Raw genomic sequence first — 24,473 nt, forward strand, 5'->3', positions numbered from 1 at the left:
GAAAATATTATGCTTGATAAAATAAGCTAGACACAGAGGGATAAATATTGTATGATTCCACTTATATGTGGTACCTAGAATCGGCAAAGTCATAGAGATAGAAAATAGAATAGAGGTTAACAGGCACTGGCTGGGGAGAGGGAGGAAGGGATGTTATAGTTTTTGTTAGGAATGATGAAAAAGTTTTGGGAATAAATGTGGTGATAGTTCCAATTTTGAAGGTATTTGATGCCACTGTCTTGTACATTTAGGAATGGCTAAAATGGTAAACATTATTATGTATATTTCATCAAAATAATTTTTTAAAACCTATCTGTTTGCTACAAAATAGCTTTTTCATGATATTTAGTTAGAGACTGTGTGTCTGAAATTGGTTGATCACGTTTGGTTTGCAGGCTGCCGGCTCTCAGATTGGGATGATGGTCAATTCCTTCACTAACATCACCGTGGCCATGATCATCGCCTTCTTCTTTAGCTGGAAGCTAAGCCTGGTCATAGTGTGCTTCTTCCCCTTCCTGGCTTTATCGGGAGCCATACAGACCAAAATGTTGATGGGATTTGCCACTCATGACAAGCAGGCTCTGGAGGTCACAGGACAGGTAATCTCCCAGACCCACTTTTCAGACTGCTTATGGCTGAGTGGCTGTCAGACTGCTAAGAATGAGGGGTGCAAACAGACTTAAGGAAACTGTCAGCCTACAAACATTCATGGTTAGAAACTTCCCATTAGCCTTTTTCATATATGCCTCTGATGATATGAGATTGAGCGGGTGTGGAGAAATAGTGGTGAAAACACAGAGGGTTACATGTTCAGTTTCCTGTCAAACAGTTATTTTTTATACGTCCCAGTTAGGTGTAGTATTCTCCTTTGCAAGAGAGGATAGTTCACTTTCCTCTTTATTTGGTTTTTTCAGCTTAATGGTTTCTCCAGGTCATGCCAACCACACAGAGAGGAGTTACTATCTTTTTAATGGCACATGCTTTTAACTTTCACACTTCAGGGTCTGCCTGACTTGTAGCAAATGTCTTTCCCAAAGAGAACCATGAGATATACACAGTTTAGGTCTCAAATACACTTAGGTTTTAGCTATGCACTTTTTTTTTTTTTTTTTTTTTTTTTTTTTGCGGTACGCAGGCCTCTCACTATTGTGGCCTCTCCCGTTGTGGAGCACAGGCTCCGGACACGCAGGCTCAGCGGCCATGGCTCACGGGCCCAGCCGCTCCGCGGCATGTGGGATCTTCCCAGACCGGGGCACGAACCCGTGTCCCCTGCATCGGCAGGCAGACTCTCAACCACTGTGCCACCAGGGAAGCCCAGCTATGCACTTTTAAGAGTATGTTCTAATTAAATCTGGTTATCAGAGGTAAATGAAGATATGGTGGCATGGACAGATATCAGGGATAAAGAATCATGCACACACACATATACACACCCTCACCTTTTAACAAATTTACTCTAAACTAGGTTTTTTCTCTTTAAAGAGGGAATGTGAACATCGCCCAAGTAGGCAGAAGCCAAAAGAATTTCGTATGCCGATAGTAGGAAGTAGCCCACTTTTGTACCTTTTTTAGGATAGGACCGTAATTCAGAAACAGTGGTTATTTACCTTAGAGGAGGGATTGAAACAAATGCAAATTTGTAGTGTAGACTAAAAGATAAACTTCATACTCAGTTTTAATCTATCTTATATAGTATTTGGTCATAATTTTTTAAGAAATAGAATCTAATATTTTAGGTTTCTATTATTAAACAATCTTTTTCTCTCAGACACATTTAAAGATACCATTTTGAACATTTCAAATGAATTCACAAAGATAGCCTTGTGTACCGTTTTTCCCCCTCTTCTCTCTTCCTCAACAAGTAGAGGCAACAAAGCCATGTTAGGATCAAGTAGAACTTGTTTTGAACTGATTGAATGTCTCAGGGTCCAGTCAAATTGATCTCCAGCAACTTCTCTACGTTCCCAGATGATGCCCCCATCTGTGCTGTATACTGCCTTCTGTCATTTGCACCAGATCTAATCCATGTAACGGTTGAAAATGTCATGAAAGCAGTTATCTCTGCTCTTTTATTTCTAAAACTCTTTTTCATTCTTCAGATTACAAACGAAGCCCTCAGTAATATTCGCACTGTGGCTGGGATTGGAAAGGAGAGGCAGTTTATAGAAGTGTTTGAGACTGAACTGGAGAAGCCATACAAGACAGCCATCCGAAAAGCAAATGTTTATGGATTCTGCTTTGGTTTTTCCCAGTCCATTGTGTTTGTTGCTAATTCTGCTTCCTACAGATATGGAGGTTACTTAATTCCCAATGAGGGGCTCCATTTCAGCTATGTGTTCAGGTGAGGACTACCTGGCCAGAGTCATAAAAGATCAGCACTCCAGGGAGGAATGGTCTGGTTCTATCCGTTAGCTTCTGCTGCTTAAACCATCCCAAACATGGTGTCTTAAACAGCTCAGATTAATATTTCTTAAAGATCCTGTGTGCTGTCAGGGTGGTTCTTCTGGACTGGGCTGACTCAGTCAGGCTTCTGAGTGCCCTTCTTTCTCCACATGGCCTCTTAGCAGCTGAGCTTGTTTTCTTCACATTGTGCTCTCGGAGTTCCAAGTGCAACAGAAGATTGCAAGACCCAACATGCAAGCACTTGCCAACCCTGCATGCATCACATTTTCTAATATCTTCTTTGGCCAAAGAAAGTCATACGACCAAGTCCAGATTCAGAGAAAAGAGGAACGGACCCCATCTTTTGATGAGAGGATCCAATAAGTGTTTCTCCTTTACTCTCACATGGCTATCACATGGCACTGACACCTGATGGCTGTCCTACAGTTCAGTTTATCCTGACACTATTTACCTGGAGATAGCGTTGGGTCCTCCCACAGGACTGCCCCTCCCCCAACCCTCCACACCAAAGCAAGTCCAGGTCATCACCTGTGCTTCTGACCAACAAGCTGTAGACCCAAGGTTCCCATGACCTCATCCTCAGCTTTGATTAATATGCTAGAGCGGCTCACAGAACTCAGAGGAACATGTACTTACTAGATTACCAGTTTATTACAAAAGGATACAACTCAGGAACAGCTAGATGGAAGAGATGCATAGAGTGTGGTATGTGGGAAGGGCTTGGAGTTCTCATACCCTCCCCAAGGATGCCACTCTCCTCAAATCTCCACGTGTTCACCAGCCCAGAAGCTCTCTGCACCCTGTCTTTTGGGTTTTTATGGAGACTCCATCACGTAGACCTGACTAATTAAATCATTGACCATTGTCGATTGAACTCAATCTCCAGCCTCTCCCCTCCCCTGAGGTTGGGGAAGGGACTGAAGTTCCACCCCTCTAATTGCATGGTTGGCTCTCCAGGCAACCAGGCCCCATCCTTAGGTTATCTAGAGTTTTTACCAAAGTCACTTCATTAACAAAAGACACCTCGGTCCTCTCAAAACTTGGGAAATTCCAAGGGTTTAGGAGTCTGTGCCAGGAACTGACAAAAGACCAATATAGTTTTCTTATCATAAGTCACAATATCACAGAGGAATAAAAAAAATCATATTGCAAAAGGGTGTGTACAGAGTAATAGGACAAATTAAGCATTTTCACAATCTACCATACTGGTTAATGCTGAGAAAATCTAAAGTCCTTGAATAAGATGGTTCCTAGAACTACCTTATTTGAGCTCTACTTCTTGTAAAGAAGGCACATGTCTAGCTGACTCTTCCTAGGTAGAGACAGCAAAGACTAGTCAGGGGAATTTTGTTCTTTTGTTTATAGCTGGAGTCTGCTCTTCTAATAAGTTTAGCTTTGAGTCCAGTTTCTCACATTTCCAGACACCTAAGTGTGTCAAGGTACCAAGGGACTGGGTGCACATGCATATGGGTGTGGCGTGATAGGGCAGGGAACCTTGAAAAATGCGGGGGAGACGGTCTGAGAAAGCCTTGGAGGGCATTAGGAAAATCAGCGCTAAAAGAAATCTCTTCTCCAGCCACGAGTTCTGTCTGCTCGCCCTCTATCTTCTTCTAGAAATACAGAAGAAATTCTTTTCTCCTGCCCCACTATGCCCACCTCAACCAGGAAAGTCTCCTTTCTAAATTTTTACATATGTAGAGCTACTAACCCCAAATCAGAAATCACAAACTCTTGACTTGTTTAGTTTATGTAAGACTTTTGAATAATTATTTGCCAACGTGTAAAAATTGGGACACTGCAGAAAGCTCCCAATTTCTGGCTTCTCTTTAAAAAATGAAAGATGACCTTCCATCATTTCCTATTTTATTCCGGGTGCTTGTCATAGCTTTAAGTTTTGGACTGGGCTCCTAGAGATGTCTGGCTTTGCCAGTCTGGCCTAAAACAATTTCTGCTTATGAACTGAGCAGTAAAACACACAGAGACACCCCACACCACCCCACCCGCACTGAGGCAGGCCCCATGGTGCATTGCAGTGCAGGTGGACAACTTCGGGGGGCGCCCCTCGCAGCATGGTCTATAGAGCAAAAGGGCTGCCTCTTATCATGTTTATCATTCATTTATTTATTCACTTATTTGCTCGTTAATTATGCACACATTGAGGCTGGGACAAGTAGAAGGATACAGGCAATTGCATCATGTTGTCTGAAGCATGAATCACATGCTTGCTTGGTACAGAATTGATGCTTATATCGCCAATAATTGTCTTTTACACATTAATCATAGATTCATAGAATGTTAACATTGTAAAAATGCAACCCAATCCAGTGATCTTTCAACCTCCCTCTTTTTTTTTTTTTTTTTTTCTAAGAAGTCTTTTTTCCTCAAACAAATTTTTTAAAAAATGCTGTTGTAGTTGAAGCAGGGTTTGGAGATCTGAGCCCCCTTTGTTCAATCCTCCCCTCACCCTTTCTTCTTAGAACACAATTTGAAAAAGGCTAATCTCTCCAATCTCCCATTCCCAGACAAGTCTAAGGAGACCTGCTCAAGGCTGCTCAGTCCTTTCCAGGGCTAGACCCCCAAACTCCTGCCTCTTAGGCCATGACACCAACCACACCGCGCCCTTTCTACCTGGGTGTCTGTCCAACTACAGGGTGATCTCTTCAGTTGTACTGAGTGCGACAGCTCTTGGGAGAGCCTTCTCTTATACCCCAAGTTATGCCAAAGCTAAAATCTCAGCCGCACGCTTTTTCCAACTGCTGGACCGACAACCCGCAATCAAGGTGTATAGTAGTGCGGGTGAAAGATGGGTAAGTATAGAGGGGTAAGAGGGTAGTGGGGGAGGCTTGTGCTTCTGTGTGTGTGCAGAGCAGCCATTGGGGCTGGTTATTCAAGACCACTTATCTTCTAAATTCTGCAGTGTTTGGGTGAACTCATATGCCCTTGGAATGGACAGACAGTAGATTTACAAATGTAAAGGAATGAAGTACCTTAGCATTAAAAGTTCTTCATAAAGCTGGAACTTGAATAAGGCAATGATATCCAGTGAATACTTGTTTTATAGTACACAGGTACTATAAAACACACTTAGTTCCGGAATGAATGAAGCTACGTGTCTTTTGAGACCTACCCAACCACCAGGATTTCTACTGATATCCTGGTACGGAATGTAGAAAAACCAGTTTCTCCTGTCCAATAATGCTGATTTAATTCATGTTTATCTGTGTTCCACATGAGTTCATGTGGACTCCCAGAAAATTATTTTGATCTCAATGAAATATCACTTTTTCTAATTGATAGTCCCTACAGGTGTTTTTTAATCTTCCCTGCCTAATTTTTAATATCCCAGTATGTTCAAGAGAGCCAAAAACCCCTAAACCCCAGTAAAGTCAACTAAATTCAGAAATCTTTTAAAATTGGTCAAATGCCCTATTTCTCCTTCAGCTCAATAAAAGGTAAGTCTCTGTGTGGTTTATTAAATGTCTATCCATTTCTAGAGTTTACACGTCAGAGAGTACAACTCAAGGTATTTCACCTTTGCAATTCAGGGCTCAAGTAACTTTCTGTGTAAGTCATTTCAAGTGTAATGCTATTATTTTAAATCTCTGGGGGAAAGCTGTAGGAATTTGCACAGTTACTGGCTTCTGTGATGTAATCATATCCTCTATTTTCTTCCATGCAGAATGTCAAAGAATGGGTGACAAGGAAATCCCCTTAGGTTAGAATGGGAATAAGAGATCAAATATCTTTAAATTCAATGCTCAAGCCTCCTTTTATTCTACATCTGCTGGAATAGAATGCCATTTCATTAAGTTGCTGTCTTTGTACTTTGCACTTCAGCAGCTTGGTGTTGAAGGTATCTTAAGCAAGGATTTAAAACTCAGGCTTATGTGCATTTTCAATAGTCTAGATTCTAGTAGAGCATATATAATTCTAATCTTCCCGTCCACAGGACAACTTCCAGGGGCAGATTGACTTTGTTGACTGTAAATTTACATATCCTTCCCGACCTGATATACAAGTTCTGAATGGTCTCTCAGTGTCTGTTGGTCCAGGGCAAACCCTGGCATTTGTTGGAAGCAGTGGATGTGGTAAAAGCACCAGTATTCAGCTGTTGGAACGTTTCTATGATCCTGACCAAGGGAAGGTGGTAAGTAATGCAAAATTCTCAATGCATTTGAGAATTTGGCTTTCTGCAGAGTATCTCCAACCCCTAAAAGTCATCTTCAAGGTTGTGTCTTGCCAGACTCATTCCAAAGCGCTTGCCTTGGACAGTATTTTCCAGTTCCAGTCATTTGCTGGTTGACCTGATTCTACCTCACAATTTCTAACATTATAGTCTTCCCAGTTCCAGATGGTCTGCTGCCCAGTTAGGCAAAGAAAACTGCAAAGCTGGAGATGAGTGTACTTAACAGAAGCATTCACTTACCTGTAAATGGGGCAGAAAGTGCAGACTAATCAGGAAACTAATGACTGGGAATGGAAAAAGTGGGGGTGATAAGAAACACAATGATAAATGAGTAAGAAAGGGAATTTAGTATGAAAAATCCGAGACAATCCTGGTTCAAGAAGCTAAAGCCTAAATAATATAAGGACCTCACATTGGTAGTCATATGCCATAAATCTTTGGTTAGGATGTTTGAAAAATTGGTGGTTTGCTTTGTTGCTTATTTTCCACAGAATTTCTTCCTCTTTTCTCTTCTTTTCTTTTTCCTTTCTATTTTTTCCAAATAATATATGCAAAGGAGCACAAAGTAGAATAAGAAAGATTTGTTAAAAAAACCAAAACAAAACCAACCCCTTATTCCACCCTTTCCACCCCCCATTCTCCATTTTCCTGCTCAAAGGCAACTATCTTTAACCACTTTATGTTTTTAGATCTCCCAATGATTACCTCAAAGTCCCTAAATAATATGCTTATGCTGCTGTTTCACGATTTAACGAATTTAGACCCTCTGTTGATTTATTCTCAAGAGATGGAAATTTAGCTTACCCTCACTTCTCCCCCTCCCTTTACCCACCTCCTCCCAATATGGTTACATTACTTTTAAAAGTTCTTTTATTTGTAAATTTAATCAATACAATTCTGTTTCTTTTCCATCACCTATAGATAACATCTCTTGAATTCTCATTTTCTAAGATGAGAATATTAGCAATTCTACCTCTATTTTCACCTCTTCCTCCCTCTTTTTACCTCTCAAGTCCTAATAACTATACTTTTATATTATCTTTTTTTTCTTTAATTGGAGTATAATTGCTTTACAATGTTGTGTTAGTTTCTGCTGTACAGTGAAGTGAATCAGCTGTATGTATACATATATCCCCTACCTCTCGGACCTCCCTCCCTCCCCCTGCCCCACCCCAACCCCCCATCTGGGTCGTCACAGAGCACCAAGCTGAGCTCCCTGTGCTATACAGCAGGTTCCCACTAGCTATCCGTTTTACACATGGTAGTGTATTTATGTCAAACCTAATCTCCCAATTTGTCCCACCCTCCCCTTCCCCCACTGTGTCCACATGTGTCTGTTCTCTATATCTATGTCTCTATTCCTGCCCTACAAATATGTTCACTATTTTTCTAGATTCTACATATATGCGTTGATATACGATATTTGTTTCTCTCTTTCTGCCTTACTTTACTCTGTATGACAGACTCTAGGTCCATCCACATCTCTACAAATGACCCAGTTTCATTCCTTCTTATGGCTGAGTAATATTCCATTGTATATATGTACCACATTTAAAATATATATATAAAATGCTTACCTTTTGTTTATAACATTTATTATCTTTCACGCTTTTCCTCTAGGTTGATTCTAAAAGTTGAAAATCTATTAACAACTTTTATTATGGCTAAGTAAATATTGTTCATCTCATAGTTAAGTAGTGAGGTACATTAGCATTACATTTTTCTTTCTTGATTGTTTTTCTGAAAGACTTTCTTTTTTCTTGCATTCTCTGCCTTTATAAAATCTTTAGTTTCTTCCAATGTCTCTCTCCTGATACCTATTCAGAGGAACCTGCTTCTTTCCCTTATTTCTGCCACTGCCTGGACTAATTACATCCTACACCTGCTGAACAACTGTCAGCCTATGAGTTTCCTGCAGTATCTTTTGCATTAGATCCATTATTTCCTAGTTCCCATATCTTTCTCTTTCTTCGGTTTTCCGTCTCATTTTGTTGGAGTGCATCTGCAAGTAGTTTTCTAAGAAATGATTCAGAGGTGTGGGTCTGATTGATTATTTAATCCTTCTTTTTTGAAAAAGGACTTTCTGATATCCCTGAATAGTATAATCTTCATTGCAATGAGGATAGATAACATGATGAGAAATGCTGAAAGAAACTTGAAAGAGGCAACTAAAGTTTCCCTTGCATAAAGCAAAACAAGAAAGCAAGCAAACACATAGTGGTAAAATCCAGGAAGTTATGAAAATAAGGAGTAAGAGTTGATTATCTGTAGTTTATAATCACTTTTATTAATTTTAGGTATAGAGATTTTAATTTGTTTGAAAGTATTTGGTGATTGATGAATCTAGAAAGTACGTTGCGCTGGGAGTCTGATCTCTACAAAGGAGAGGATCCAGTTTCCCCAAATGTCAGATCTTTCATGTCTATCACCCAGGTAGACTGTGAACTACATGACATGCAGGGACCTGAATCCTTCATGTTTGACTTCTTCAACATTAACATGTATATTAAGTATATTTCTCTGAATGTACTCAGTGAATGTTCTGGTCACAGGTAGAAAGCAATGCCCATGAAGAAATCAGTATGATTCCTTGCATTTCATAGACACAATATATTTTGTTACATCATCGTAAAATGTTTCTACAAACATTTTTCAGTAGGAAAAATACCACTGTTAATGCAATTTTTAAAAATCCTCTTTGCTTTTAAGGAAGCTAACAAACGCAAACATTCAACGTTTTCAATGTTTAATTGGGTACCTGTGATGTGCCCAGCACTGCGTTAGGCCCTGTGAGAAATTCTAACGAGCATGAAGCATGTCTTATGTCTTCTAGGAGCTTACAATACTAGCATATAGACAACAATTAGCAAACAGCTCCAGTAGTTAATTGTTAAATCGTGCTTTGCAGTCTATAAGTACTATGGAAAACGCATAGAGGAAGATGAGTGAGGGCTAATTGTTGAAGAATGCCTTATATTTTTTCTAGTAGTGTTTGTTTTTTACACTGTGAAAAAATTATCTAAAACATCATATATTTACACCATTTAATATAATCTTTTTCTGAAATCATGGGGCCAAATACTTTACAGTATTACAGTATGTGAGACATACTGTACCTTTACTATTCTAAGCCTGTTAAGTGAAAGAGCTCAAATGGTAGACATATGAGTTCCTGTAATTAACTGCCTAGATAGATCATGAGTTCTTAAAAAACAGAGATTTTTTTCTTTCTTTCTTTATTATTGTTTTAACATTTTTATTGGAGTATAATTGCTTTACAATGTTGTGTTAGTTTCTGCTTCATAACAAAGTCAATCAGCTATATGTATACATATATCCCCATATCTCCTCCCTCTTGCGTCTCCCTTCCACCCTCCCTATCCCATCCCTCTAGGTGGTCACAAAGCACTGAGCTGATCTCCCTGTGCTATGTGGCTGCTTCCCACTAGCTATCTGTTTCACATTTCGTAGTGTATATAAGTTCATGCCACTCTCTCACTCATCCCAGCTTACCCTTCCCACTCCCCGTGTCCTCAAGTCCATTCTCTACATCTGTGTCTTTATTCCTGTCCTGCCCCTAAGTTCTTCAGAACCACTTTTTTTTTTTTTTTAGATTCCATATATATGTGTTAGCATATGGTATTAGTTTTTCTCTTTCTGACTTACTTCACTCTGTATGACAGACTCTAGGTCCATCCACCTCACTACAAATTATTTTTTCTTTATATAGCATACAAAAGACTGTCTAGGATGGTGCCTTTGTGGCAGGTAATTCAATATATGTTTGTTGGTTGACTAAGTGAATAAATGTACTCCTTTCTTACTGGGGTCTGTTATCTCAATTATTCAGAGGTTAGTATCAGTGAAATCAAGGAAACAGGTTCGATTCTTACATTGTCCAACAGCTTTACATAGGAAACCCCATTTCATAACCCATGGAGTCTCAAAATTGAGCAATTCTGTGTACTTGGAGAGGATGTGCTGCACCAAAGGATAAGGGGAAGTTGTTGTTTTTTTTTAACTAGATACTGTCTGGAGTGCCTTTCCTGTTTGTATAATGCTACCCGTAGAACTAGAATTTGGGAAACAAACAACCATGTCTGATCACAACTTTGACACCACTTCTGGCAGACACCACCTCCAGAGGTCAAAGGCAACATAATTTATTTCCAAGAATCCTTAGATTGTTGTCTGTTAAGCAAAGCAAATATCTTGCATAACACTAACTCTAGGATACAAACTTTCCTCACTGCTGGAATTCTAAAACTCAGTGCCCTGGTTGTCACCTCTATTTGGCAGATGATAGATGGGCATGACAGCAAAAATGTAAACGTCCAGTTTCTCCGCTCGAAGATTGGAATCGTTTCCCAGGAACCAGTGTTGTTTGCCTGTAGCATAGTGGACAATATCAAGTATGGAGACAACACCAAAGAAATCCCCACGGAAAAAGTCATAGAAGCCGCAAAGCAGGCTCAGCTGCATGACTTTGTCATGTCCCTTCCAGAGGTGGGTACCAAGTCAGAGTCATTCCCTGTGGCAGACAGGGAGGAAGAGAGGTAGAATGACTGTGGCTCACGGAGAAGGTCAAAGGCAACACAACTTATTTCCCAGTGCCCCGAGATCGTCTCCGTCTTTTACGCAAAATGAATGTCCTTCATCAACATTATCTTTAGTTTTGGAAAGTAGTATATTATCCAACGCAAAGGATGCTCTATTACTTGTTGTAAGTGAAGCAGTACCACATTGAGCATCAGCTTAGCATAACGGAAAAACGTCCTGAGATTTGGAACAGACATTGATTTGAATCCAAGCTTGGCCACTTTCTAGTGTAAAGTTACTTCTGTAACAATTACTTTTCTGAGACTCAGTCGTCTACAAAATGCAAAAAGTAACAGAATGAGAGAGCATACATAATAGCCTCAGAAAGAAAGCTGCTGCTGTTACTATTATCATCCTGATCATTTCATTACTTGGCGGCAACTCCTGTGCGTGGTGGGTAAGTTGCATTTGCCTTGGAGTTCCTCACTTTCCCAGAGCCAAGTTTGAATGTAGTGTGATATTGACTCTGCATTTTTCCATCCACCAAGGGTCTTTCTTGGTGGTTGATCACTAAGAAAATTAAGACGTGGAAACTGAAAAATAGTAATTGGGAGAAAATGATTTCTGTAAACATTAAATGATAAGCTGGCTAGAATAGTTAGTATGGTACCTGATGCATAGTAAATACTCTGTGAATGTAACTGTTTTTTACGTAGGCGTCAGGTAGGGATTTTCCTTCATAATTTCATCTAAAACAACAAATATGTTAACTAGTTATGAAGCTCACAGAAATTTAAATAATTTGTTCATGATCACAGAGCTGGTATGCAGCAAGGGTGAAGATTGAAAGTTAGGCTTGTGTTCCAGAATGAGGCTACCTCAACAAGGGAATGGACCAGGAGATCTCTTGAAGGCCCTTATATGCCTAGGATCATTCTGTCTTGGAAAGATATTCCAGACAGGAGTTGGGAAATCAGGGAATCTTAAATCAGGGAGGATCTCATACGCAAGGAGAAAGAGATCAAAAATACAAACCTAAAAGAAATGCAGAGAAAGGGATACAAAGTCCCCGTGTTTCCCAACATGAAAAGTCATAAAACGCCATATTTTTTTAATATGCCTAAATGGATTTGACATCCTTTATACAAATTATTCCCAATTTCAAAAAAAACAAATTGTTTAAATCCTCAGAGGGGGTCATTGATGTGGGCTCCCTACAGCACAGGAACAATGGCTGTTTCTGGTTCTCAAACTTACCATATTTTTTTCCAGAAATATGAAACTAATGTTGGGTCCCAGGGGTCTCAACTCTCTCGAGGGGAAAAACAACGCATTGCTATTGCTCGGGCCATCATACGAGATCCTAAAATCTTGCTACTAGATGAAGCTACTTCTGCCTTGGACACAGAAAGTGAAAAGGTAGGTACTGACTTTCTAAAGTCTTAGATCATTATAAATGAGTTTTTTGCTGTAATATTTGTCCTTATAAAATGGCAGTATTGTTAATTTTCTGATTCATTAGTAGTAGAAATTACCACTCCTTTGTAGCGCCCAAAGACAATAGTCTAGAGAAAGTGACTTGACATAGGATTGCTTCAAATAAAAAAATTTTTTTCACTTTAAAATAAGAATTGTTTTCAAGATTGTTTAGGCTAGGTGACACTTTTTTCATGGGCAAATAATGAGCTTTCTTAAATAAAATAAAATAATCCAGGCCATCTGATAGGCATTTCATATTTTATAGTTCTAAAGTTCCATGGCAGAGCAGGTGGGAAGCATACAACACAAAGTTAGAGGCGGTATCTGATGTGCAGTTTGCATGAAAGGAAATGTAATTGGGCAAAACACAATTATGAAATTTACCATTTAGAATTAACTCCCTAAAAGTCAGGATTCTGTTTTGGAGAGAGCTAAAATGTCCTCAATGAGGAACAGTATCAGGAGTGACCTTTTTTTTTTTTTCCTGCGGTACGCGGGCCTCTCACTGCTGTGGCCTCTCCCGTTGCGGAGCACAGGCTCCAGACGCGCAGGCTCAGCGGCCATGGCTCAGGCCATGGCTCACGGGCCCAGCCGCTCCGCGGCATGTGGGATCTTCCAGGACCGGGGCACAAACCCGTGTCCCCTGCATCGGCAGGCGGACTCTCAACCACTGCACCACCAGGGAAGCCCAGGAGTGACCATTTAACTGTTACCTTACATTGTTTCCTTGGTTTCATTTTAGCAATCTAGACCCTCAAGTATTGTAAAATTACTTTGTGATCTTGTAGTTTGGTTCATTCTGGCTTCACTGAAATTTTTCAGCTTGTAGACTGCAATTTAAGTCACTGATGCATTGCATTCAGCAAATATTTATTTAATCCTCTCTCTCCTGTCAAGCCTTTGGGTTTAACCCCCGAATATAGAGATGTTAATCAAGTGGTATGAAACAGAACTCTCACGATGGTGGGCCAGGGAACAAGCATGCGTCTTTGCATCAACTTTCCATCTTCCCTTTGCAGACGGTGCAGGTCGCCTTGGACAAAGCCAGAGAAGGTCGGACCTGCATTGTCATTGCCCATCGTTTGTCCACCATCCGGAACTCGGATATCATTGCTGTCATGTCACAGGGGATAGTGATTGAAAAGGGGACCCATGAAGAACTGATGGCCCAGAAAGGAGCCTACTACAAACTAGTCACCACAGGAGCCCCCATCAGTTGACCTGACTTGAGAACTTCATGCACAGTTGGTGCACCAATTACAGAAGTGCTGTGGGTTTTTTTGTTTGTTTGTTTTTCTTTAAGCAGAAATAATGATATTTTACTTTTACAGACGTGGTCATACATTGGCATCCGAGCTAATTTCTAATGACTTTCAATAGTAATTTAGTTTTAAACGTCTGTATATAGAAAATGAAAGAAACTAGGGTCAGTGGCAGTGAGAATCCAGTGTCAAGCAGCTGCTCAGCCATCACCCAGTGCTTTCTCCATGCAGGAGCCAGTCCCAGTTACTACGTGGGTATTAGCAAGATTTGGAAGAAATGAGGCTTTGAATTTCTCAGGGACAGAGAACCATCCTTTGCATTTTTGAACCCTCAGTGTACGCAAAGCCTGGTCGAGAATAGGCACTCAACAAATGTTTACTGAGCTGGGCCAAGATCATATGGAGAAGAACAGAAGGACTGAAGACCAACTGTATTTTCTGACTGAAGTTTTCTTGCATGTGTGAAAGCAGATTCATTTATGTCTAAGGATGAAGATGGGGAAAGGAGGGCTTTGATACTCTGGATGCTCTCAGGCTGAAAGGGGCAGAAAAAGGCAAGTATTAGCAGGAGCTTACCAGTCAGGGATGTTGATTTACAGATTCAAGGTGTAGTATGTGGGTGGTGAAGTCCCCATTTACTGGACTAGATTCTGCCGGTGTGCCTGGAGCAGGGGGCTCTATCCCAAGCCTTGTCCCCCTCCACATTGGTTGCTGTCCTTTGTTTCTTCAAATCCCAGCGTGAAATGAAAATAGTGAATTTTACCTTGTATGAGTGTTTTCTTCCTATGGCCAACAAATGAAATTCTGCCTACAAATTAAGACTGAGCTATTGTTTATTGAGGTATATTATTTGTCTGGTCCAGTGTTTCCTGGTAAATAACCACACAGGTGGTTTAACAGGTTAACTAGTTAGGTCAGGAGCATTGATGGTTGCAAGGTCAGGGAGGGAGAGGGTGGAGGACAGCATTCTAGTTAAGTTATGACAAATGGCAGTGACAAGTAAGTTGCAGAATAAAAATGCCATGAGAAGGAATTAAGCTTTGCAGTAAGCATGTGCTCATCTTGTAATATTGAAGAAAGAAGACCAAAATCTGTTTAAGTTTGCATTTCAAAGAGGAGGAACATAAGCTCTGTGCTGGGAGGCTGCCAGTTTCCTGGAATAGAATGTGTGGGGTGAGAAAAACGGATGATTAAGAGTTATTTTTTAGGGGTTTCCCTGGTGGCGCAGTGGTTAAGAATCTGCCTGCCAATGCAGGGGACATGGGTTCAAGCCCTGGTCCGGGAAGATCCCACATGCCACGGAGCAGCTAAGCCCATGAGCCACAACTATTCAGCCTGTCCTCTAGAGCCCACGAGCCACAACTACTGAGCCCATGTGCCACAACTACTGAAGCCCGTGCACTGCAACGAAGAGTGGCCCCCACTCGCTGCAACTAGAGAAAGCCCACAGGCAGAAACGAAGACCCAACGCAGTCAAAAATAAATAAATTAAATTAATAAAAATTTTAAAGAAAGAGTTATTTTTTAAATAAGGTCCTTGGAAGTTATTAATGAAAGGGAAAATGTTGACTGGAGAAGGCTTGAAATGATTTGGGAAAAACATTGAATTACAACTTCAAAAATATAGAAATGAAGTTGCAAGTTTATTTTGCAACACCAGGAGTTCCAATGTCTTCATTTTTGTTCCGTATCCTATATCACTCACAAAGTTTTGGTTTCTACAGTTTTATATTATTGTTTCTCAGGTGATGGAGGGACTTACTTAATCTGTTGTGTCTGACACTTGTCTCGTCTTTCTGTAATTTCTAATGCTTTCAGGATGGGTTCTGCTGTGATCAAACTCTCCCTGTTACCCCAGTTAATAAAAGTTTACAGAAGAAAAAAATAGAAGGATTGGAAGATGAAGTTGGGGAAATTTCCCTGAGGGTAGGACAGAAAGAGATGAAGAGTTAGAAAATAAAATTTAGAGGAACAATTCAGGAGATGCAATAATTAGCTAACAGCAGTTCCAGAAAGACAGTGTAGAGAAAACTGAGGGGAAAAATGATTAAATAGTCCAAGAATATGTCCTATAATTGAAGGATGTGAATTTCCAACTTGAAAGAGTTCACCAAGTGTCAAATAAAATAAATAAACAAAGATCCTACCTGGGCACACTATTATGCAATTTTGGAAAACTGGGGGAAAGGAGAAGATACTAAAATTTTCTAAGAGACATATAATAAAGAAACATAATGACATAGGATCTCTTGACAATGACACTAAAAGTCAGAAGACATAAAGATTCGCCTTCAGAGTTCTGAGGGAAAAATTATCTCCATCCTGGAATTGTATACCTAGCAAACTATTCTCAAGAATGAGAGAGGCCTAAAGAAATTCTGTCATGTAAGTGTCTCAAAACTGCATGAAAGCAGATACCCATAAACCAGAAATGCTGCTATTTGAGAAAAAAATAGAAGAGTTGGCCTCCAGATCCTTTTGTATAGAAACACCTTTTCATACAGTTACTCTAAGTCTGTTCTACATGTGCTGTTAGGAAATTGTTTCAATAATAAGACTTTGAATTTAGTAGTGCAGTCATGCATGCAATTTTTTGGCAATCATACACTCACTTAAAAAGGTAGATCCTTTAATTTTTTGATGCTATGTCCTGAAAGAGGAAAATACATAGGATCATAATTAGGTATAGTTTGCCACATATTTATTCATGAATTAAATGTAAGTTTCCTATCCTAAGATAATATCAGAATATTCTATTCAGGTTGTTTTGGGATCCTGCCTCATGTTTCCAACTAAGAGTTGGATCTATTAATATCTCTCATGCATGCAGAATCTCTCTGCAGTCAGAGCACATAAGGATATTAGTGGAGATAAAAAATTGCAAATTTGGTTGCTGTTTCCAAACACATTTTGAGATAAATTTACATATGCGTGTGTGCCATTATAAAATAAGCATTATGTCCATTTGTATTTGCTGAAAATTTCCAGATCAAGTGAATCTCACCTGCCTATAAGAGACGTCAGGTGAAATTAACTTAAACGAAATTTGAAACACAATTCCAATTTCTTTCACACTGTATTCAATTAAATGTCAAATTAATTTAAATGGATAGACTGTAAATAAAGCAATGCACATGATTATCATCTAATTAGCACTGGCCAACATTATAATGTGCTCATTAGTGAGTTGTATGGTATCCTAAGGCTCGTAATGAGTAACCAGGGTACGCGTGATTGGCATGTAGCTGTCTGGATGCAACTACTCAACCCAATAAATCAGCGCTAAGACAAACTGTGCAGTAGAAAAAGGAAGAAGAATATATAGCCAGTCAGTGAGTTGGCAGTTCCTTCCTTCCTGTAATTCAGGTACAGCTCCTACTCTCAGATACAAAGAGACAGATGTGAGAAGAACAGAATAGCTGGAGATAGAAAGGGAGCTGTTCACTGAAGGTGACCCAGAGCTAGCGTCTACAGTTAAGAATGACTACAGAAAAGAAAGAAAATTGTGCTATCTTACTGGTTGAGAGTATATATTCCTGGTATATCAAGTATGGAATCAAAGTAAGAGACGAGCAATGTTTTCATAAAATACCTTAGAGGGCTTTCCTGGTGGCGCAGTGGTTGAGAGTCCGCCTGCCGATGCAGGGAACACGGGTTCGTGCCCGGGTCTGGGAGGATCCCACATGCCGCGGAGCGGCTGGGCCCATGAGCCATGGCCGCTGAGCCTGCGCATCCGGAGCCTGTGCTCCGCAACGGGAGAGGCCACAACAGTGAGAGGCCCGCATACCGCAAAAACAAAACAAAACAAAACAAAACAAAAAAACCTTAGAGTTTGAAAATTCAATTAATCATTTAAATATACCCCATAGTAACATTCACAAAGCATTTCATAATTTAGAAAGCATCTTGCCTTCATAATTTTTGTGTGTTATTGTGAAACCATTTAGTAGGTTGCAGAGGAGGAAGGCAGATGTAAGTTGCATTCATTGTTATATACGTAAGAAGTTGTAGGTTGACACCTAATCCTACACCCCTTCCCTTGCTTACCCCTTGAGATAGAGGGGCCTCTATCTCAGAGGTTGGAAAGTAAAATATTTACCTTCCCAGACTCCTTTGCAGCTAGGGTAAGCCATGTGACTGTTCTGGTCAATGAAATATAGACACAAGTCTCTATGGAGGCTTTCCCTTCTGGAACAAAGCCTGGGTTAAGAAAGCCCATTTGCATTCCCCTCTCTTCTTTCCTGGATGCACAGCAGCCATGCTGTGGCCATTTGGATAGAAGCCACACACTATGGATGGCAGAGCAGGAAGAGAGACAGTGCCTGATTCCTGGACATCCTTAGGCAGCTGTTGCAGCCCGGACTGCCCACATCCAGCCAACCTGTTACACAAGAAAAAGACACCTCTCACTTGTATAAGCTACTGAAGTAGTTTATCATAGTTGTAGTTTTTGTTGTTGATTATGGATTAACACACTCAGTAGATACACTTAGATTTTTATTAATAAAAAATGTTGAAACATAAGTATAAAGACAATAGAGCAATGTTGAAGTATTGATGTGTGCACAAATGACCTCAAAATATGACTTTTATATCCAGAAGTATTCCAAAAACATTGAGTGAAAGAAGAAATTACTCAGTCTTTTTGCAAAAGTCACAGCTATGAGAAGGAGATGTCACTGGATGGATGTCCTTTGCAGCTCATTCTAGTGGCTTTTCAGGAACATACCATATACCCTGCTTTATTACACTTTAAGTGAATGAGGCCTTTACTTAGAAACTTAGTGTTTTGTGATTATGCTTTCTCATCCTCTCCCATTATAAAATTGGTCTCAGACTGGGAACGATCTGGATTCCATTGGCAAGATATAGCCAGAGTCGAAAAGAAAGTGATTCAAGAAGAGGATGAATTTGAAAGGGGGGCAGGCAGGGGTTTAGAAGAGATGGGGAATAATGTTACCAGCTAATTTGTAGCTGGAGACAGTGTCAATCCAAACCTTCCAAGCCCACAGGCCAGAGATATCCCTGGAGTCTACCCAGAGCCTGGAGCCCGTGGGGATCTACCCCAGGGAAAGGCCTATATTGAACTTATCCTTGATTCTCTAGCACCTAAAGGCATTTAATAAGTGTTTGTCAGGTGGGTGGACAGAAGGGGTTAGAGAGAAAAAAGAGCAAAGACTTAAGGGGCCCTATTTGAGTCTGAGAAGATTTTAGAAGCTACGTGGAACTGAATCTCTAATTTAATTTAGCACGGTCATCCTCAAAAACCTTGGCATCATAAAATTTGGTGTTAGAATTTTTGTTGTATTCAAGAAGTACATTTCAACAGCCATATAGAATTTAAAAATAAATATTATCTTTATTTCTTTGAGAGATCCACAATTAGTCCACAACAAACTTACTAAAATGCTATTTCAAAGTTCTAGCACTTTCCTCACATAGCAAGTTGGTTAAATCCTTCCTCCCACAGAGTGAATTTTCTTGTTTCCCTTCTCACTCAGCCTGTTACTGTACATATCCCATTAGTATCTCTTCCAGCAAGAAGAATTTCTTCTTTACGATGTTAAGGAAGGGGAAGTGGAGCTGGTGATTTAGTTACAGGATTTCTTTTGTTAAGACACTCGAGCAGGAAGTCTGTGAATACTTTCATATGAATAATTTTGCCCTCCAAGATCAGTTACATTATTTCACGTCTCCATGCATCTCCTTTCATAGGGATACAATTCAGATGCTAATAGGAATAGGATGTTTTAAAGACTTAAATGTATTACATAAATCTAAAATTGTTTATTAAAGTAGCAAATTACAAAATGGAGTACACTTTAGAATTTACAGCCTTGTTCATTTGCATGTAAGTAAAATTTAATGTACTCTAGCTCTTCTTCCAGTTTTGCTGAATGAAATCCTCAGAGTTGCAGAATGTCAGAGCTGGAAGGAGCCTTTCATTCTAAGCCCATTTTAAGCCCCTCATCTTAGAAACTGGTCAACTGAATCCACTAACATTAAATGGACTCCCAGTATCCCAGTGGTTAGACGCAGAGACAGGTTAGAACCCAGTCTAAGGACTCCATCCCGGGTGCTTGCTGCCAAACTCCAAGAAGTCTTTTGTACATCTATCTGTCTGTGAATTCTCTAGCACCTGCCCCCTTGAGTTCTGACACCTTTTGGGATCCATAAAGGGATGTGCGGCACCATCTCTTGATTGGCCAGCGTGAGCAGGGCACCGATACTCCAATGCTAAAAGGATAAGATGCACACAAAAATCTCACAAACTCGGACAGGAACGTTGACTTCCCCCTTGTTAAGTCAATGCAGTCTTCAAATAGAAAGGCAGCAGGGCCTCTACTATTTCTTTCCCTCAAAAAAATTATAAAAAGGCGGAGTTTGGAATGATTCTGTAGAAAAAGAGATCTCGAGGATCAGATGCTTTCAATGAAGAATTACTGAGTTTGAGGGCAAGAGCGGCATCTAAGAAAGGCAGTGATGGGTGAACTCAACGCCCACCTTTAGAAAACCCCTTCCATTAATGGCAGTGCGTGTGAGCAGGGATGACAGTCTGGCCAGTCCTGTTCCAAGAAGTCAAGTCTTTGAACAGAAGTTGGGGCGTGATTGGCCCAACTGCTATGGAAGGCAGCGGGGAGCTAGAGGAGAAGGAAGCTCTTCATCTTAATCAGCTCTGGGTTACTTTCCCAGGCACATATGTGGACTGCACCTCCTGCGGAGTGCCCAGATTGTCCCAGGGCAGTGGTTTCTGCTCTCGCTTGGGCCAGCACTGGAAATGGGCCAAGGTGGGTGAGAGCAATCGCTCCTGTTGGCAGCCCCCGGTCTGTGCCACAAATCCCGCTCGGCAGGACCACAGCTGCCACTCTTCTCGTTACCTTCCCCGGGTCCCAGCAGCTTCTTCAGGACATAGTGTTTTGAGGGGAAAATATCACAGTTTTTGAGCAGAAGATAGATTCAGAAATCACCTGGCAAAATGTTCGAAGAAAAGATTCTAAGAAATTAAAAACCAAATAATTAGTTAGCTTTGTGTTAATCTTTATAACCTCAACCTTTGAATTTCTTCCCTCCTTGAGTGCAATCACATCTGTGCTACCAAAAGAAACGAGATGCGATTTCTTCCAAGTCATTACTGTGATCTCCATCAAAGAACAGCAAAGACAGTAATTAGTACTCCACACCAAATCAGCCTCACATTTGACATAAATTGCATTCGTCCTCTGCAGAGCTAAAAGGAAGCGTTTCTAATTCTTAGAATTTTCTTATGAGTTGCTGTCATTTGGCAAAAGTTGCTGGAGTGTTGCTTCTTACAGACCTTTCTTGTTAACTGTTTTTTTTTTTTTTTAAGAAAAACAAAATGAAGACTTCAAAAAATAAACAAGTAGCACCACTTTACCTTTAGTGTGGAATCACCATCAGAAAGCCTTAAAGGTAAGGGGAAGGAAAAATTAGGAACACCACCTTAGTTTCTTGGCAGCGTTGAGGTTCATTCTTCCAGAATGCTGTTTGCAATTTCCAGAGAGGCTAGGACAGTCAGTCAACAAGGGCCAAATCCTCAGGTGCAACTAGATACCAGCGATCCTTTTTGAATAGATTCTGAATATCTTCAGAAGTACTGATATCCAGCATATGGGTATGAGAGACACAGACAAGCAGGAAAACTTGGTCAGAAAGTCATCCAGCCGTGTGAATATTGGATAAAGCCCCACTCAGTTTTGTGACCCTTCAAGTGTTTCTGGGGCACAGTGCAGGGAGGGGGAACCCAGACTCCCTGATTTGAGGTGACAGAGCTAAGAGTCCTGGGACACCAAGGCAGTTAGAGCTCACAGGACAGAGTAAGACAAGAGAGCTGCACAGAGAGAGACTCCTAGATCTGCAGAGGATTTCTCTCGAAAATGTAGCAGAGTTTACTATTAACTTTTTATGGTCACTTTAATCCTTCGAGCCCCAGAAATGTTTCGTGTCAGTTACCACACATGTTAAAATTTCTTTTAAAATGTGTGAAGATCACAATGGGAATTACTTATCACCATGCATGTTTTGAACCTGTTGACAGGAACTATTATTTTTTCAATCTGGAAAGTAACATCCATGGGCTAATCAAAAGATCTCCTGGTTGGAATAAACATACCTTGTCCATGTTCCGCCAACAAACCACTGACACCTCAGTTTCTCCATATAGAATAAAGCAGTTAATATTGATTCATGCTGTCTCACAGGAATGTGGTACAGGTGACAACATAAAAAAATTTTTTTTTCAGGGAGAGCACTTTGGGACTTGATCTATGTTATCCAATTCAGTAGCCACAGACACATATGACTATTTAACTTTAAATTAATTAAAAGTAAATAAAATTTTTAAATGCAATTCCTCAGTTGTGTTAGCTGTGTTTCAAGAGTTTAATAGCTGTGGCTACCATACAGATACAGAACATTTCCATCATTGCAGAAAGTTCAATTGACGTGCTGGAATATAGAGTCTTCATATCCTTAAGAAATGACTCACATTTTAAATACCAAGTCTTTTGACTTTCTCTTATACCAAGGTTTTTTTGTATGTATATGTACCAGTTTGATCTTGAATTTATTTACAGGGTGTGAATAAATATAAAGCATTTAGAGATATAACTTTGAGTTTAAAGGGCACCTTATAGTAATTTTTAAATCATCCTTCTGTTGTACTGAAATAGGCATAGAGAAGGCATCAACTTAACCCGCTAAGGCAGACATCCATTCAAAATGTTGTCAAAGGGAAGGGATTCCACACTCTTCTTGTTAATTTGCATATCTTTTCAAATGTATGTTTCTCAAGTCACTTGTCTAGATTTTCTCGTCTTGAAAGCTCATGGTATTGACATTTTTCTTCTGAATATGTAGATATGTGGACATTATGAAAATATGGTTATAGTTACAGTTAAGTCAAATAAGCTCAATTCCACTTAGTTTTGGCAAATAAATTGGAAGCAGAAGTCTTTTCCATCATTATTAAAGGCAGGCATTTTCGCCAAGGCTGTTAGAAGCTCTTCTTCTTGCTGCCTAAGTGGTTTCTTTCTTTCTTTTTTTAAATTTATTTTATTATTAATTAATTTATTTATTTTTGGCTGCATTGGGTCCTTGTTGCTGCGTGTGGACTTTCTCTAGTCGTGGCGAGCGGGGGCCACTCTTCATTGCCGTGCGCGTGCTTCTTGTTGCAGTGGCTTCTCTTGCCGCTCAGCACGGGCTCTAGGCACGCGGGCTTCAGTAGTTGTGGCACAGGGGCTCAGTTGTTGTGGCTCGCGGGTTCTAGAGCACAGGCTCAGTAGTTGTGGCGCACGGGTTTTGTTGCTCTGTGGCACGTGGGATCTTCCCGGACCAGGGGTCGAACCCGTGACCCCTGCATTGGCAGGTGGATTCTTAACCAGTGCGCTGCCAGGGAATTCCCTAGTTATCAACTTAAAGTCCAGAATTACTAGGTCCAATGAGGGGAATAAAACTTTACTGAAAAATTTTTAGTATATTAATATTCCATCAATAATAATTTTCTGAAATAAAGCTGTGGCTTTTCATCACAGTTGAGTACACACAGAACCCAGCTAATAGATATAAGCATTTCATAGTTTTCCTGGGTTAGAGCATAATCTTAAGAAAGGCACTTGATTTCCCTGGTTTTGAAAGATTAGCTCCTAAAAATAAAGTATAAGGATGTCATAGTGAAGAGATAAACCTTTGGGGGAAAAATAATGTTCTAAGCCGAACATCTTCAGCAGAATTTATTAAAATATTGGAAAGCACTACCATAAAACAGAGACCAAGAGTTAAGCAGAGATTCAAGTCCAGACAGTAACCTGCCTGTTTCCTTTCCTGTGGATATGTAACCATAACTAGAACTACTGCTGGCCCCATCAAGACCCTGCTTGCATGGTCTAAGTCAAACAGCATATGGTATTTTAATGTCATTTCTGAAAAAATAGCTGATTTACATGGCAAACATCATAGAACCTATGTAAAAGCATTCATTCTTACAGATTTTTACCATGGAAATACATATTTTTTGTCATGGAAATACATATCAGAAGATTGGGTTCTAATTCCTGTTCTGACCGTGGTGTGATAACGGTGAGTTCTTTCACCTGAATAAACCTATATTTCCTTATCTGAACACTGAGGGGATCAGGTTTGATTGCTGTTAAAATGCCCACAGGAGCCAGAAGCAGCCTGACTTTAAGATATACTGGGGGGCCTGTAGGGTACTGAAAACTGTGATAGCCTGCAAAGAGCATGTCTCCTACTGGGGGCAGTCAGCAACAGTGGATTGTCTCCAGGTGGGAATGCAGGCCCTGTGTTACCATATTGTCAGATTTTGGGGGAAAATACAGAAATTCAGGGTTTTGTGTCAAATATCCTGGTTTTAAATGTTGGCAACTAATCTAAAATAGGAAAAAAAAAAAAAAAAAGACCACCCCGAAGGCCAAACTAATCATACATGTGAATGGATTGGGTCCTATGGCCGCCATTTTGTGACCTCCAAACGGAAGCTTCCAGTCTCTCCCTGCCCTGTGGTCTCACTGGAGGATGGAGGAGGAGGGTCACCCTGGGGCCACAGGGCACTAACCCTCCGCACAACT

At 40.3% G+C, this 24,473-nt stretch overlaps 1 protein-coding gene across 3 annotated transcripts in view; it reads left to right on the forward strand.

Annotated features, from left to right (window-relative positions):
* Positions 1–14,682, forward strand: part of ABCB11 (ATP binding cassette subfamily B member 11) — an 84,818-nt gene extending 70,136 nt beyond the window's left edge. For 2 of the 3 annotated variants that reach the window (XM_032637577.1, XM_032637578.1), the window contains exons 21-27: positions 396–599; positions 2,100–2,341; positions 5,054–5,210; positions 6,353–6,550; positions 10,889–11,095; positions 12,401–12,547; positions 13,627–14,682. In XM_032637577.1, the coding sequence (XP_032493468.1) occupies positions 396–599; positions 2,100–2,341; positions 5,054–5,210; positions 6,353–6,550; positions 10,889–11,095; positions 12,401–12,547; positions 13,627–13,827 (1,356 nt within the window). In that variant the 3' untranslated portion in view covers positions 13,828–14,682. Of the gene's footprint in view, positions 1–395; positions 600–2,099; positions 2,342–5,053; positions 5,211–6,352; positions 6,551–10,888; positions 11,100–12,400; positions 12,548–13,626 lie in introns of all 3 variants that reach the window. The other variant, XM_032637579.1, reaches the window with a different exon arrangement.
* The last annotated feature ends 9,791 nt before the right edge of the window (positions 14,683–24,473 follow it).

This window comes from Phocoena sinus, chromosome 7, assembly GCF_008692025.1.
Source record: "Phocoena sinus isolate mPhoSin1 chromosome 7, mPhoSin1.pri, whole genome shotgun sequence".
In the NCBI taxonomy this organism is placed as follows: Eukaryota; Metazoa; Chordata; class Mammalia; order Artiodactyla; family Phocoenidae; genus Phocoena; species Phocoena sinus.